The 14,541-nt window shown below is 54.9% G+C and overlaps 1 protein-coding gene across 2 annotated transcripts in view; it reads left to right on the forward strand.

The window, feature by feature from the left end:
• Nucleotides 1–14,541, forward strand: part of SEPTIN9 (septin 9) — a 147,555-nt gene that overhangs the window by 21,181 nt on the left and 111,833 nt on the right. The window contains exon 1 of one of the 2 annotated variants that reach the window (XM_045985289.1): nucleotides 1,410–2,116. The exons of the other annotated variant lie outside the window; for it this stretch is intronic. Coding sequence (XP_045841245.1) covers nucleotides 2,095–2,116 — 22 coding nt within the window. The 5' untranslated portion in view covers nucleotides 1,410–2,094. Of the gene's footprint in view, nucleotides 1–1,409; nucleotides 2,117–14,541 lie in introns of those variants that run through there. 2 annotated transcript variants of the gene reach the window in all.

Consider the following 14,541-nt stretch of genomic DNA (forward strand, 5'->3'; position numbering starts at 1 on the left):
GGTGGGGAGGGATGGACGTTGAGCCAAACTCTGCCGGGGAAGCACCGAGGGTCAGAGCTGTGCTCAGCCCACCATGAGGACGTCGGCAGTGAAATCGGCCTGGGCCTGAGCACTGGGCGCCTGCAGGAGGTGGTGGGGAGGGAGGGCGGGGGACGGCCCATGGCCAGCCCGAAGCCTGGCCTACCCCGGATTCCCACCAGCGGACCTGTCTGTGGGGGCCCTCCTGGGCTGGCTTGGCCCTGCGGAGCGTCCCACGTGTATTAAAGGGGTTTCTTCTTTGTATCTTTTCTGTCGTGTCTAAATTCAATACAATGAACAAATATTATGTTTATAATCAGGAAAACCAGTGAGGAATATTTTTTTTCAAAATCGGGGAAGAGATTGAATGGATAAACCCCCCATATTCTCTGTGATTGCCTTTGTCCTAGCTCAAGGATTGTTAGCCGTTGGTGGGCTTGCTGGTTTACAGGGCCTGTCTGTGTTCCCTGGGGCCCGAACACATGGCCACAGATCCAGTGGGTCACAACAACACAGGTGTGTTCTCCCGAGGTTCTAGAGCTGGCGCCTGAGATCTAGTGTGGCCCGGCCGCCCCCCCACTCCCCCCCCACCCCCCCGGCCAAGGCTCCAGGAAAGGATCATTTCCTGGGCTCTTCTTGCGTCTGGGGGCTGCAGCCAGCCTTCAAAGGTGGGGGCGTCAGGTTTCTGCTTTACTGCAGACCTCTCTCTGCCTCCCTCCTATATGAGGCGAGAGGCACCCAACTGCCCTGAGAGCTCCCCCTCCCAACCCAGGCCGATCAGGCCCCTTTGTTTAATCCCAACTGCAAAGCCTCCAAATAGAGTCCCATTTGCAGAGATTACGGTGTATGATATCTTTGGGGGCCATTATTGAGCTTGTGGGACCTCCCTGGGCTGAGACACTGTCCCCACATTCCCTCAGCAGGCAGGCAGGCCCCTTTTGGGGCTGTCCTCCAGGCTCTGCTTGGAGGGGGTGGGAGTGGGGAGATGGTTCCTGTTTCGTGTCCCCTGCCACCAAGGAGACACCCCTGCTATACATAGGAGACTGCGTTTGAGGTCCCGTCCCAGGCAGGAGGGGACGGGACTTGGTCGTTCCCTCCTCCCCCCCCCCGCCCCCCCCAAGTTCGCCAGGTGAGCAGCGCCCCCCCCCCAGTCCAGGGGAAGAGCAGGAAAGAGCTGAGCCTCCCCCCAGGCCTTGGGGGGCCCCTCCCAGAGAAGTGCTGAGTAGGGGAACCACGCTGAGGGCCAGGTTCCCTCCCTGGGGACAGCTGGGGACTCACTCATGAGTAACTGGGACCTTCCAGGAAGTCTCCTTCGGGCCACCTCCCCACCCCCACCAGCCTGGGCGGAGACAAGCCTACGGCCTGTGTCACCAGGCAGCCCCAGGGACGACTCCACAGGGGCTCGTTGGGGCAGGTGCTCTGGAGCCCTCCCTGGCCGCCTGCCTCCTCAGGGCCCAGCAGGGAGAGAGGTCAGGGCGGGCCTCAGGGAAGGGGAGGCAGCGACGGGCTTTTCTCAAAAGCTTCAGCCAGAGGAAACGTCGCCCCGCGGGCCGGGGAAAATGAAAGACTTTGGAAGTCGCCAGGAATTTGACTGCGAGCTGGTTTCCAAGAGGCTAAGTTAAGCTTCTCCAAGTGGATATTAAAAAGGAGCAGCAGGCCTGGCGGAGGGGCTGGAGGGGGTGGAGAGAAGGCCGGAAGCCGCCCGCTGCACCCCGCGCCTCCGGAGCCTGCCCGCGCGCACAAAGCCCAGACGGTCCGGCCCGGCCGGGGCTGCGGGAGCCTCGCGGCCGCCCCCGTCCCGCCTCCTCTCCCGCGCGGCCTCCGGCCCTTCTCCCTCCCCATTCACGGAGACAATGCTACCTCAGTCTGGGGCACAAACATATGATCAGCACATGGAAATGTGGTAATTTGGATACGTTCGTGATTGCAACAGATTGAAGAAATTAGACCAGACAAAGAGTGTTTTTGGAGGAGGAGGAGGCCGAGAGAGGGAGGGCGTCGGGGGTGAGAAGGGGAGGACGCCTCTGGAAAGGGGGACGCCGGGACTCCCGCCCGCTGCTAAATATATCCGTAGTGATGGAGAGAGACCGGATCACAGGTAGGCCCCCTGCGGCCCCCTCCCCTAACTCAGAGCCGCGTCTGCGCTTCGGGAAATCAGCCCCCGGGGGTCACTTTTATTCATTCGTGTGGACGGATTTCTGTTTCTTTGGACTGGTCTGAGGTCGTGGGACGCAGTGTTCCCAGAGCGGAGCCTCACCATGTCTGGCTCTCATTGAGACTCTGCTCTCCTTCCCCTCGCCATTCCGCTCGGTCCCCGGCGGGCCACTTCTGCTTCTCCAGGCGCTGCGAGTGCCCAGACCGGTGGCGGCTCCAGGAAAGGGCGGGGGGCCGGGCGGCCGGCTGGGCTCTGGGCTGATGGCATGTGGGCCCTAACTGGCTGGTTTACCCGCTGTGTGGGCTGTGTTTTAGCTGCCGGCCAAAGTCCGTCTTCAAGGCCGCCTGGGTCTCCTCCCCGAAACAGCATTTCGGTGCCTTCCCAGGGGCCGATTGCAGGGGTGGAGCTCCTGGTGCTCAGAGGTGTGCAAACGTGTGCGCGCGTGTGTACGCCCACGCACAGCACACACAGGTGGTCCCATTCGCCCAGAGGCTTGGGTCATTAGCAGTGGCGAGTCCCCCTTGGGGCCCCATGTGTCACTTGGGTCCTCAGTCACCTGGGAACCCTGCAGCGGGGAAGGGGAGTGACATCTTCTAGGGTCACCAAGGGACGCTCTAGGCCAGAACGACCAGCAGATGTGGGCTCTACTCAGATTCTGGAGCAGAATCACTGTTTAAAACATCTTGATGTCACCTCAGGGCATGGAGTGAGGACAGACGGCTGGTCCTTGGGCTGAAGGGACCTCGAGGGTCTGGGCCCATCCCTGCTCCCCTGGGGCATCCAGCCTCTTCTAGACGGGCCATTCTCACTGGCAGCCCCCAAGGAGCGGGCACGGAGCCATCGGGGCGGTGCGGGAGCCCACCCTGAAGAGAAAGGAGGCTGCTCTGGCTTGAGTCATCCCAGTTCGATGGCCCCTGTCCTGGGTCAGGCTCCCCAGCTGCTCCGCCGGCCATGGCGCACGCTGTGGCTCGGTCAGCATCTGACATCATGAGTCAGTCCCCCTTCGGTACAGCGCCTGCTGCCTGCCGCGGGCCCCCGTGAGGGTCCTGGGTCCACTGGGGAGGTCTGGGCTATCCTTGGGCTTCAGCTAGTCCGTGCGGACCCTGGTGGGCCTCAGAACGTCACCCCAAGATGCAGCAGCCCTTGTCTGTTGCTTGCCACTGTGTGTGTTGGGGGCTCCCCAAGGGGCCAGAGGAAAGGGTGGTCCGTCCTGAGGCTCCTTCTGTCTGCCGATCAGATCCTGATGGGAAGAGAGCTGCTGAGTGGCCTTGTGCACGTGCGTGTGCGTGTGTGTGTGTGTGTGTGTGTGTGTGTGCATTTGTGCCACTGGGACGGCCGCAGGATGTGGGGCAGCCATAGAGACCTGTGGGAGGCAAGGTGCAGACTCAGCGACACGGGCCAGCTGGTTCAGGGCTGTAGAGCCCGAGTTCCCTGCACAGGGGGACATTCACAGGGTCCCTGTGTGGCTCGGGAGGACGGTCACTTCACCAGCCTGGCTCACAGGGCCCCGGTGGCCATGGGTCCGGCCTTCACTTCCCAGATGACTAAGCCATGGCCCTGATGGGTGACCCAGGGGAGCAGAGAGCCAGGACACACAGTGGGGGAGGGGACCCTTGGGAAGTGACAGCACTCTTGGAACCTTCTGGGCCAGCTGGACCCCAGCAGCTTTTCATGAGCTGAACCAAACCGCCTTGGAAAACGGTCAGGTCTGCACTTTCACAGCCACGCTAGGCGTCACTGCCCTTGGCTGGGACTGCCCGCTAGGGATGGAAAGGGGACTTTCTCTCAGGACATGCCTGAGGAGGAATGGGTATTATCAACGAAATTCTCACAGGGATGCAGGAATGGGTACTATCAACGAAATTCTCACAGGGATGCGTTGTCGCTGAAAATTGCGTATTTCTTTCCAAGCTTTGTTAGAAGCCGGTTACAAATGCGAATGATAATGGAAAGCCTCAAGCCCTCTCCCTACACGTTCCTCAGAACTGCTCAGACCTTGACCGTGGTCTTTGATTGTAGCTCGGCTCTTAGGCAGCCCCCACCCCGCCCGGGGAAATGAGTTCCATCCCGTCCCTCTGTGGCCCGGGGCCCGGCCTCAGTTTCTTAGCCTCAAATGTGAAGGGTTTGGACCGGTGTGACCCCAGGCAGCACCCCACAGCCGGTGGGCCTTTGAGCCTGCTCTGCGGGGCCCCCGGAGGCTCCTTCCTTCTCCCCTTGTCTTGCTGTAAGGCACTGAGACTGCTGTCTCAGTCCCCACCCGCGCAGCGGGCAGAGGCGGGGCTGGGGCCCACGATGTCCCTCCCGGCCCAGCGCCCCACCTGACCGCTTCCAGACAGGCCTGCTGTCTGCTGCCCGGGCCCCACTGGGCTGGTATGTGAGGTGCATCTGGCCGCTTCTCGGCCACTGCCCAGTGCTGTCCGGGAGGAGCTGGCGGGGCGGGGAAGGCAGGTGCAGGCAGCCGTAGGACCCTTCCATCTGCTCGCTCCTTCTCTTGGCAGCGCTGGGCTCCTGCCAGGTTTGTGAGTCTGGGATCTGGGTTCCTCCTGGGCAGTGGGGTAGCCCCGGCCCTCTTGGAGGCCGCCCTCCCCCCACGGCCCCGGGAAGATACCAGAGGGCTTGTCAGCAGGGCAGGGATGAGTCATGGAGCAGCGACTGGCCGCTGAGACACAGAAGGCTGCTCCTTCCAGCCAAGGGTCGGGTTTTTTTCCTTGTTCTGGACGGGCTCAATGGCTTTTACAAATTAAGCAGTTTTATCTCGTTCCAAGCGCTTGTATTTCAGCAGGGAGAGAATCTCCAAGAAGGGAACTTTCCACTGGGGAGCTGTAACTTAGCTCAGCTGGGCCTCGGGGAGGGTGGGAACAGGCCTCGCGGGCGAGTTGCAGTCAGGGAGTGTGGAAGGTTCCTGCTCGGTCACGGACGTGGGGGGGGGTGGTCCTGGGAGGGTTGCTCCGTCACGGCAGCGCTGGTCCGTGGTTGGGCGTCTACCCGGCACAGTGAGGCACAGCACGCTCGTCTTGGAGGTGGGTCTGCTCTTCTCAGGGGTGTCCACTGTCGGGGGGGGGTGCAGGGAGCTGGACACCCCTCACCTGTCTCTCCCCCAGGTACTTGTCACCCTGATCCTGGACAGACACTACAGGTCTCAAGCTGCCTGGACCCGCTGTGTCCTCTCTGGCTTTATTTCTCTCATCTCCAAGACGAGAAGTGTGGCCAGTAGCTTTCCTGGCCTCCTTCCTCTTCTGGCTCTGACCCGCAAGGGACTTGGCCCCTGGAGAAGTTTCTCAGGGATGCTGAAAGCAAGTGCCACAGACCGCGCGTCAGGAAACAGCAGCCACGGACTCTCCCACAGTTCTGGGGGCTGGAAGTACAAATTCAAGGTGTCGGCAGGGCTCGTTCCTTCTGGAGGCCGTGATGGAGCTGCTGCTCTGTACCCCTCTCCTGGCTTCTAGGGGATGCCTGCGCTCCCCAGTGGTCCTTGGCCTGTAGGACATCATGCAGTCTCAGCCTGTTGTCACAGAGCCTTCTGTGTCCCCAAGCTCTGCTGCTGCTCTCTTATGAGGACACTCATCCCTGGACTTGGGTCCCTGGGTAATCCCAGGTGATTGAATCTCCAGATCCTAAACTTAATTATACCAGCAAGACCCTATTTCCAAATGGGACAATGTTCAGGGGTTCCAAGTGAGCATGTGTTTTTGGGGGAGAAGGGTCACCATTCAGCCCACTCCGATCCTGAGGTGTCCTGGAGGCACGGATAACTCCGTGTCCCGGATTCCTCGTTGTCCCCCTCTGGACCTTTTGGTGTGGCCACTAGCCTTTGCCACTGTGTCATGTGCACGCGGTGGGGTGTGGAGGGCTCAGGCTTGTTGGAATCCAAGAGCCGACCAGGAGATGGCCCTGCTTCCTCCCTGGAGCTCCCTGGTCCTGCCTGTCGGGCGGCCGGGATCCCCGGCACTCCGTGCTGAACTCTGAACTCTTTTTAAAGATTGGGGCAAAATATGCATAACGCACAAATTGCTGTTTTAACAATTTGGGGGCCCACGGCCCCGTGGCATTTAATGAGATGCACAGAGTTGGGCCACCATCCATCCGTCCGCAGAACTTCACCTTCTAGCGTGAAACTCAGCTCCCACGGAACATCAGCTTTCTGTTCTCCCTCCCCTCTGCCCTTGGCCGCCACCACCCGACTCTCTGTGTCCGTGAGCTTGACTATCCCAGGTGCCTCACAGACACGGAATCGTGCACTATTTGTCTGTCTGTGCCTGGCTTATTTCCCTTAGTATCATCTCTTCAAGGGTCATGGTGTTGTAGCAGGGGTCAGTTTAAGACAGAATGAGGTTCCATTCTGCGGAGAGACCACATTGTGTGTCTTCTTTCATCTTTGGCTAGACCTTTACGTTATTTCCACTTTTTGGCTGTTGTGACAGTTACTGCTGTGGACGCGGGTGTGCAGATAACCGCTTTCAGACATACTGGACCCACACGCAGAAGTGGCATTGCTGGATCGTGTGGGAATTCTGTCTAATTTTGGTGGGAAGCTCCGTACTGCTTGCCCAGTGGCTGCACCACTTCCCATTGCCACCAGCAGGGCACAAGGCTTCCAGTTCCCCCACCCCCTCAGCGACATTGCTATTTTATTGACTTGTTTATTTCTTTGGGTAATAGCCATCCTCACGAATGCCAAGTGGTATCTCACTGTGGGTTTGACGTGCATTTCTCTAACTGCTTGGAGATGGTGAGCGCCCTTTCCGGGGCTTGTTGGCATCTGTGTGTCTTTGGAGAAATGTTTCTTTGAGTCCTTTGCTAAGTTTTTAATTGGGTCATTTTGTTGGTGGTGGTGGTGGTGGTTGTAGGAGTTCTTTATATATCTTGCGTATTAATCCCTTACCTGATACTCGATCTGCAAGTATTTTATCCCATCCTGTCAATTACCTTCTCACGCTGTTGATGGCGTTCTTTGATGCATAGAAGTTTTTAAGTTTGATGAAATCCAATTTTACTATTCATCCTTTTGTTGTCAGTGCTTGTGGTACCCATTGTCACAAAGCTTTTCTCCTGTGACTTTTCCTAAGAGTTGTATAGTTTTGGCTCTGGCATTGAGATCTTTGATCCGTTTTGAGTTAATTTCTGTATATGGTGTGAGGTAAGGTTCCTGATTCACTCCTTTTCTTTTCTCACACCCAGGCTGGCTCCTCTGGGTGGCAGGGAGTGGGGAAATCCTGGGCTGGGCCAGGCCTTGAATCCCTCCCCGCCCCAGGCTGGCCAACAGAGCCTCAGCTCTGGCCTGGAACATGGCTGGATATGTGCTACGTCCTGGGGCAGCCCAAGCCCGGCCCTTCTGGGCTGATAGTGGAGGCCAGCCTGGGGTGTTCTGGGTTCCACCGTATGGATGTTTCTGTAATTCTCTGTGGTGGTCCCTGCCCAGCCTGCATGTGACACTGACTGTCGATGTGGCAGGGTGTGGGGCTCAGTGTCCATTGGTCTGTCCCCATGCTCCTCAGGAAGCCTGTCCACCCACGCCCTCTCATGTGGCCTCTGCCATCTGAACTTACGCCTCCTGCTCAGAGCTGGTCATCCCTCTTGCCTTCCCTTCCAAGCCGACAGAAGCTTACGTCCTGAGGCTGCTGCTCAAACCCCTTTGCCCGGAGGCCCTCCAGCCCCGGGCACGCCTTCAGCAGCCACACACGGATTCCGCTGACAGGGTTGGCTGCGGATTCAGCACCTTTTGGGGCCGGGCATGTGACCGGGCAAAGGGCAGGGGGGGCACCTGACCGAGAAGCAGGGGAGATTTCCTCCTGACAAGTGGCCTGAGCTTGGAGAAGTGTCTTGGCCGCAGCTTGAACTCTGGACAGATAGCAACGCGATTGCGGATCGCAGAGGACACACTTCTGCCTTTAGACCTTCAGCTCCTCCTTCCTTTTTTCCTTTTATTCCCCTTTAAACAAATGAGGAAACTCTGACTTGAGCAAAGCTGAGTAAACAAACCAACACACCCCTAGGAAATTAGCAAAGAGGCACCAGTTCTGAAACTACATGCTTTGGGGCTGGGTGGGTCTGTGGGAGCAGCTGGGTGCGGCCGGGGTGCGGGTGGCGGGAACCCCCGCGCCCTGTGCTTCCCGCCTGCTCTCCTGCCCCCTCCCGCCAACAATCTGTGTGGGAGCTTCTGCTTGGAGTTTGCCTCCTGTCGTTCCCTAGCGGGGGTCCTGCTTGCAGTGCCAGGAGGCCCCGTTCATGCCAGCTGACTTTCTGAATATTTCTTGAGGTCCCGCAATGTGTGGGTGCTTGCCTAGGTTCTCGGTCTCCGGGAGCGAGGAGGTCACTGCCCTTGCTCCCATGGAACTCCGTCTGAATTGGATGTCAAGCAGCTAGCCAGTGAGCCCATCGACAGATGATTCTAGATGAAGGCTGTGAAGGAGCCTAGAACAGGTGATGTGATTGTGACCTGGTGCGCGTGTCCGTGTGTGTGTATGTGTGTGTGTGTTGGGGGATTAGTGGAGGCCGTCCCTGAGGAGGGGACACTAAGCTGAAATTTGCATGACCAGAAGGACTCCACCAGGCCAGCGTTCAGAGGAAGAGCTTCTAGGCAAAGAGAACAGAAAATGCAAAGGCCCTGAGGTTGGGTCATTGAGGTGAGGGGAGGGGCCGGGTCGGATGGTGCTGGGGAGGCCTGTGGGGTGCCCCGTGGAAGGAGCTACAGGTGGGCTGGGAGGGGAAGCTGGGAGGCCTGGAGGGGGAGAGTTGGTCTTCGCAGTGGGGAGGGAGGGCCTCTGATTCCTGGGGGGACCTGGGTGGCTGACGAGGCCGCAGATGCCCTGACCCGCTGCCCAGCCCTGCCCCGGCAGCTGCTGACTCAAGGAGGGAGGCTTGCGCCACCTCAACTAGGAGGACGCCGGCTGTGGCCTGGTGTCTGCTTGGCCAACCGTGGGGTGAGGCTAGGCCGCCTGAGTCCTGGGAAGGTGACCTCACGCGGCAGCAGGCGTGGGAGGGGCGGCGCGCTCCTTCCCGTCCCGCCAGCTCCCACGTCCCTGGGCAGAGTTATTGGGAGTCCCGCTTGGCGCCACGTGCCCGCCGGGACCAGCACCCCTCCTGCTGGCGGGGACTGAGCATCTGCCTCTCCTGCTCACCAGGCAAGGGCTCGGGAGGGGACAGAGACTCAAGAGCTGTTCTAGCAGGACGGTGGACAGTGGGTGCCCGTGTGTCCTCGGTCCACACGGGGCACATTTTGGTCAAGCCCTGCTTGCTACTTCGTGTGCCCCGGGACCATCCACGGGCCCCCCGGGGGGGGGGCGGCACCGGCGGGGTGGGCGAGTGCAGGAGTCTCACCCAGGCCCGAGACCTCACCTTTCGGGGGCTTCGCTTTGGGCCCGCGCCCTCCGCCCGGCCGCTGTTCAAGGATGCAGGCCTCTGGGCTGTGGGGCTGGGGGCGACGTCCCAGATGTCATTATCTGGTAAGAAGCCAGGTACGGCTTTCGGACAGTGGACACCTGCATGTTTCCAAGCTCCAGGATCCTCGTTCAGCGAGCGTGTCCTGATCCTGATGGCGCCACGTCCGAGGGAGAGGATGGGGCTGGGGGCAACCGTGGGGGGGGGGGCTTGGACTGTGCTACTGTGCTGTGTGAATGTTTCGGGGGGGATACTCCAGGGAACGCCCTGTAGCGCCCCCCCACCCCCGCCCAGCTCGCACCTGTCTGGGGAGGAGTGGACAGTGGGGCCTGGGTTCTGGAAACTGCATTGTCCCGGCATGGGTGCCCCCATTGCTGCAGTGAGGGGCCAGGCGCGGCCTGGGGAGGGAGGGGGCTGCAAACCGGAGAAGGGAGCTGGACTGGGCTGCAGAAAGCCTTTCCCCCAGCAGGTGGCGGTGCAGGCCCTCCAGCGCCAGCCCCTGCCCGGTCTCCGTGCCACCCGCTTTGCGGGACGAAGCTGCCCCTGCCTTCGGTCCCCTTCCCGGGGCTGCTGGCTGCCGGCCGGCGCGGGGAAGTGGCAGGTGGAGAGAATGCGAATCACGGGGAGGACGGGAAGGAGCGAGGACCCCCTCGGAGACCAAGACCCGCCGAGGCCGAGGACCTTGAGGGCTTCCTGCCTTGGGGGCAGGGGCTCTGGCGACATCCTTCTTCCCTATTTGTGGTTGATACGTCTCAGTCTCTTCTGAATTTTTCCAACTTTTTACTGTGAAAGATTTCAAACACACAGGAAAGCTGAAAGAATTCTAGCGTCCCCCTCATCCCCCTGCGTCCACCCGCGGGATTCTGTAATGCATATCAGCCGTGTCCCCCAACAACCCGTGCGATTTGGGGGCTCCACGTCGGAATAAGTTGCGGATATCCGCACACATCACCCTTCAGACACCTCAGCTTGCATCTCCCTAGCTAGACTCCAGCACTGGTTGAGGTTTCTCTTTCTTTCTTGGTGGTAAAACTGATGCGCCGTGAAAGGCCCAGAAGTTCAGCGGACCCCTCTGAGTTTGGACCTAGACTTCCACGGGCGTCCTGACTGCTGTCCGGCTGCAGGGCGTCACCATCCACACGCTCCTTGCCAGTCTGTCCCTGCCTCCACCTGCCTAGGGGCTGCCAGAATTCTGGCTTTTTCCACTATTGATTAATTTTGCCAGTTTGTGTGTTGTTTTCCATCTATCTATGTTTTTGCCATGGTTTGTCCCATGACTGCTACGTGGTGTTCATTTCATGTTTCCAGTGTGAGGCTTTTATGAGTAAAGCTGCGATGAGCATTCCCTTTTTTTTTTCTTTTTAAAAAATTAAAAAAAAAAATTTTAAGTCCTCTCTACCCCCACCATGGGACTCGAACTCAGGACCCTGAGATCAGACGTTGCATGCTCCACGGACTGAGCCAGCTGGGAGCCCCTGCTCTGAGCGATCTTATACAATTTGTAGGGGCAGGACATAGAAGGGGGACATAAGCTTCCATTTGTCTTGTCTAAACACCAAGTAGAATTATTGGACCAGGGGCGCCTGTGGCTCAGTCATTAAGCATCTGCCTTCAGCTCAGGTCATGATCCCAGGGTCCTGGAATCGAGTCCTGTGTCGGGCTCCCTGCTCAGCGGGAAGCCTGCTTCTCCCTCTCCCACTTCCCCTGCTTGTGTTCCCTCTCTCTCTGTCTCTCTCTGTCAGATAAATAAAACTCTATTTAAAAAAAAAGAATTACTGGACCAGAGGGTAGGTTGGTATGGGTTTAGTTTTACAGGAAACTGCCAGATCTTTTCCTAAGGTGGCCGTACCGTTTTACACACCTCCCTGTCAGAGAGTTCCCGTGGCTCCACATCCCTGCCAGCGTTTGGTGCTGTCACTCTATGATTCCATCCTTTGGGTGGGCGTGTCGTGGTGTTTCGTTAGGGCTGCAGTTTGCATTTTCCTGACGACTAACGCCAGAGAGACATTTTCGTGTGCTTACAGGGCTCATCCATTTTCCCTTTGCAAAGTGCCCTTTCAAATCTGTTGCCAATTTTGAAAGTGGGTTGTTTGGGGGCATCTGGGTGGCTCAGTCGGTTGAGCGTCTGCCTTCAGATCAGGTCGTGATCTTGGGATCCTGGGATTGAGTCCCGTATGGGGCTCCTTGCTCAGCGGGAAGCCTGCTTCTCCCTCTGCCAGATGCTCTCTCCCCCCCTCCCCGGGGGCAATTAAATACATAAAAGCTTTAAAAAAATATTAAAAGTGCATTGCTTGACTTTTATTCTTTCTGGATACAGGTCTTTTGTCAGATATGTGTATTGTAAATATGTTTTTCCTGCTCTGTGCCTTGAATATTCATTTCTTTTTTTGTAAGATTTTATTTATTTATTTGACAGACAGAGAGATCACAAGTAGGCAGAGAGGCAGGCAGAGAGAGAGGAGGAAGCAGGCTCCCTGCCGAGCAGGAGCCCGATGTGGCGCTCGGTCCCAGGACCCTGAGATCATGACCTGAGCCGAAGGCAGAGGCTTTAACCCACTGAGCCACCAAGGCGCCCCTTGAATATTCATTTCTTAAAGATCTCTTTCAAGGAACAAAAGTTTATAATTTTAATTTTGATGTAATCTAATGTAACAAATTTCTTTCTTTGTGGTTACTGCTTTCTGTGTTCTTTATAAGAAGGCCTTGCCTGCTCCCAAGTGGCAAAGGTATTTTTGGTGTTTTCTTCTAGAAGATTTGTGGTTATAGCTTTTATGTTTGGTTTAGAAATTATCTTTTGTGTATGGTGTGAGGTAGGGGGTTAAGGTTCATTATGTTGGGTTTTGCTAGCTGGTTTATTTTTTCAGTATAGATACCCAGTTGTTCTAGCACCATTTTGGAAAAGACATTGGAGTACCTTGGTGCCTTTGTTGAAAATCAGTTGACTTTGTATACGTGGTTCTATTTCTGGAGTCTATGCTATTGTATTGATATTCTGTCTATGCTTTGGCCAAGACCACCGTGTCTTGATTAATGCAGCTTTATAATAAGCCTTGAGATAAGCTCTCCCAGTATATCCAAGCCACTGATTTCAATGTTTTTATTAAAATTTTAAAAGATTTTATTTTTAAGTAATCTCTATCCCCAATGTGGGACTTGAACTCACGACCCAGAGAGCAAAAGTTGCACACTCTACAGACTGAGTCTGCCCAGTGCACATAGATGTTCTCAGTCTATTAAATTTCCTTATAACTTTTAGAATTAGTCAATGTCTATAAAAAAATGCTGCGTGAATTTTGAGGTTGCGTTGAATCTATAGGTCAATTTAGAGAGAATTGATATTTTAATGACAACAGCTCTTCTAATCTTATAAATGTGGTATGTCTCCATTTTTATTATTTATTTATTTTGTAAACCATATAATGTATTATTTGTTTCAAGTCTGCCTCCATTTTTAAAGGCGTTTTTCTTCAGTCTCTATAGAATTATACTGTACTGTAGTTGTCAGTGGAAAGACCTTCATGTCAGTTGTTAAATTTATTTCTAACAATTTTATTTTTTTGTGCTGTTGTCAAGTGAGTATATATTTTAAGTTTCATTTCCATTTGTTTGCTGCTGGTATATAATAAGATGCAGTTGATTTTTGTATATACATTTTATATCCTGTGACCTTGTCAAAGTCATTTTTTAAAAAAAGATTTTATTTATTTATTTGACAGAGAGAGAGAGATCACAACAAGGCAGAGAGGCAGGCAGAGAGAGAGGAGGAAGCAGGCTCCCCGCTGAGCAGAGAGCCCGGTGCGGGGCTCCATCCCAGGACCCTGAGATCATGACCTGAGCCGGAGGCAGAGGCTTTAACCCACTGAGCCACCCAGACGCCCCTCAAAGTAATTTTTTATCCCAGTATTTGTTTTAACTTATTTCTTCCTGATCTTGATTCCTTTAATTGTTTTTTCTTGCCTTATGACACTAGCTAGAACGGCCAGTACCACACTGAATACGAGTGGGTGGGCATCGTCGTCTTGTGCCGGAGCTTAGGATGTTAACTATGGATTTTCCAAATATGCTCTTTGTCAGACCGAGAAGATCCCCTTCTGTCCCTAATTTGCTGGAGTTTTTAGCATGGATGGATGCTGACTTTGGTAAGGACTCTTTCTGTATCTATTGAAAAGATCAGTATTTTCCCCTTTGTTCTACTAACAGGGTGAATTATAATGACCGATTTTTGAGCATGAAACCAGCTTGCATTCCTGGCGTGAAGTCCTACTTGGTTACAATACGCAATCCTTCTCATACATTGCTGGATTTGATTTGCCTAATTTTTTGTAAAGGATTTTTTATGTAGATCATGAGGGATATTATTGGTTTGGGGTTTTTTTTTTTTGGTTAGTTAGTTTGTTTTGGTAATGCCTTTGTCAGCGTTCTTTCAGCCTCATGAAATGAGTTCAGAAGTGTACCCTCGTCTCCATTTTCGCAAATGTTTGCATGAAATTGGTTCTCTTTCTTTCTCGCTTTCTTTAAGAGATTTTATTTGTATATTTGACAGAGAGAAAGATAGCAAGAGAGGGGACACAAGCAGGGGGAGTGGGAGAGGGAGAAGCAGGCTTCCCACTGAGCAGGGAGCCCGATATGGGGCTCGATCCCACGACCTGGGATCATGACCTGAGCCCGAGGCAGATGCTTAATGACTGAGCCACCCAGGTGCCCTGGTGTTATTTCTTTCTTAAGTGTTTGATGGAGTCAGCAAGGAAGCCATCTGTCCCTAGAGTTTTCTTCTTGGAAAGGTTTTTTTTTTAATGACACATTAAGTACTTGTATTAAATATGTTAAATGAATTTAATATTTAATTGAATACATTAAATGCATTTGGTATATATAGAGAGAGCTATTCAAGGTTTTTACTTCCTCTTGTGTCAGTTCTGTAAGTAGTATTTTGAAGGGAATCTGTCCATTTCATGTAAGTTGTTGCACTTATTCATATAAAGTTCATAATT

The sequence above is a fragment of the Meles meles genome, chromosome 18 (genome assembly GCF_922984935.1).
Source record: "Meles meles chromosome 18, mMelMel3.1 paternal haplotype, whole genome shotgun sequence".
NCBI lineage: Eukaryota > Metazoa > Chordata > Mammalia > Carnivora > Mustelidae > Meles > Meles meles.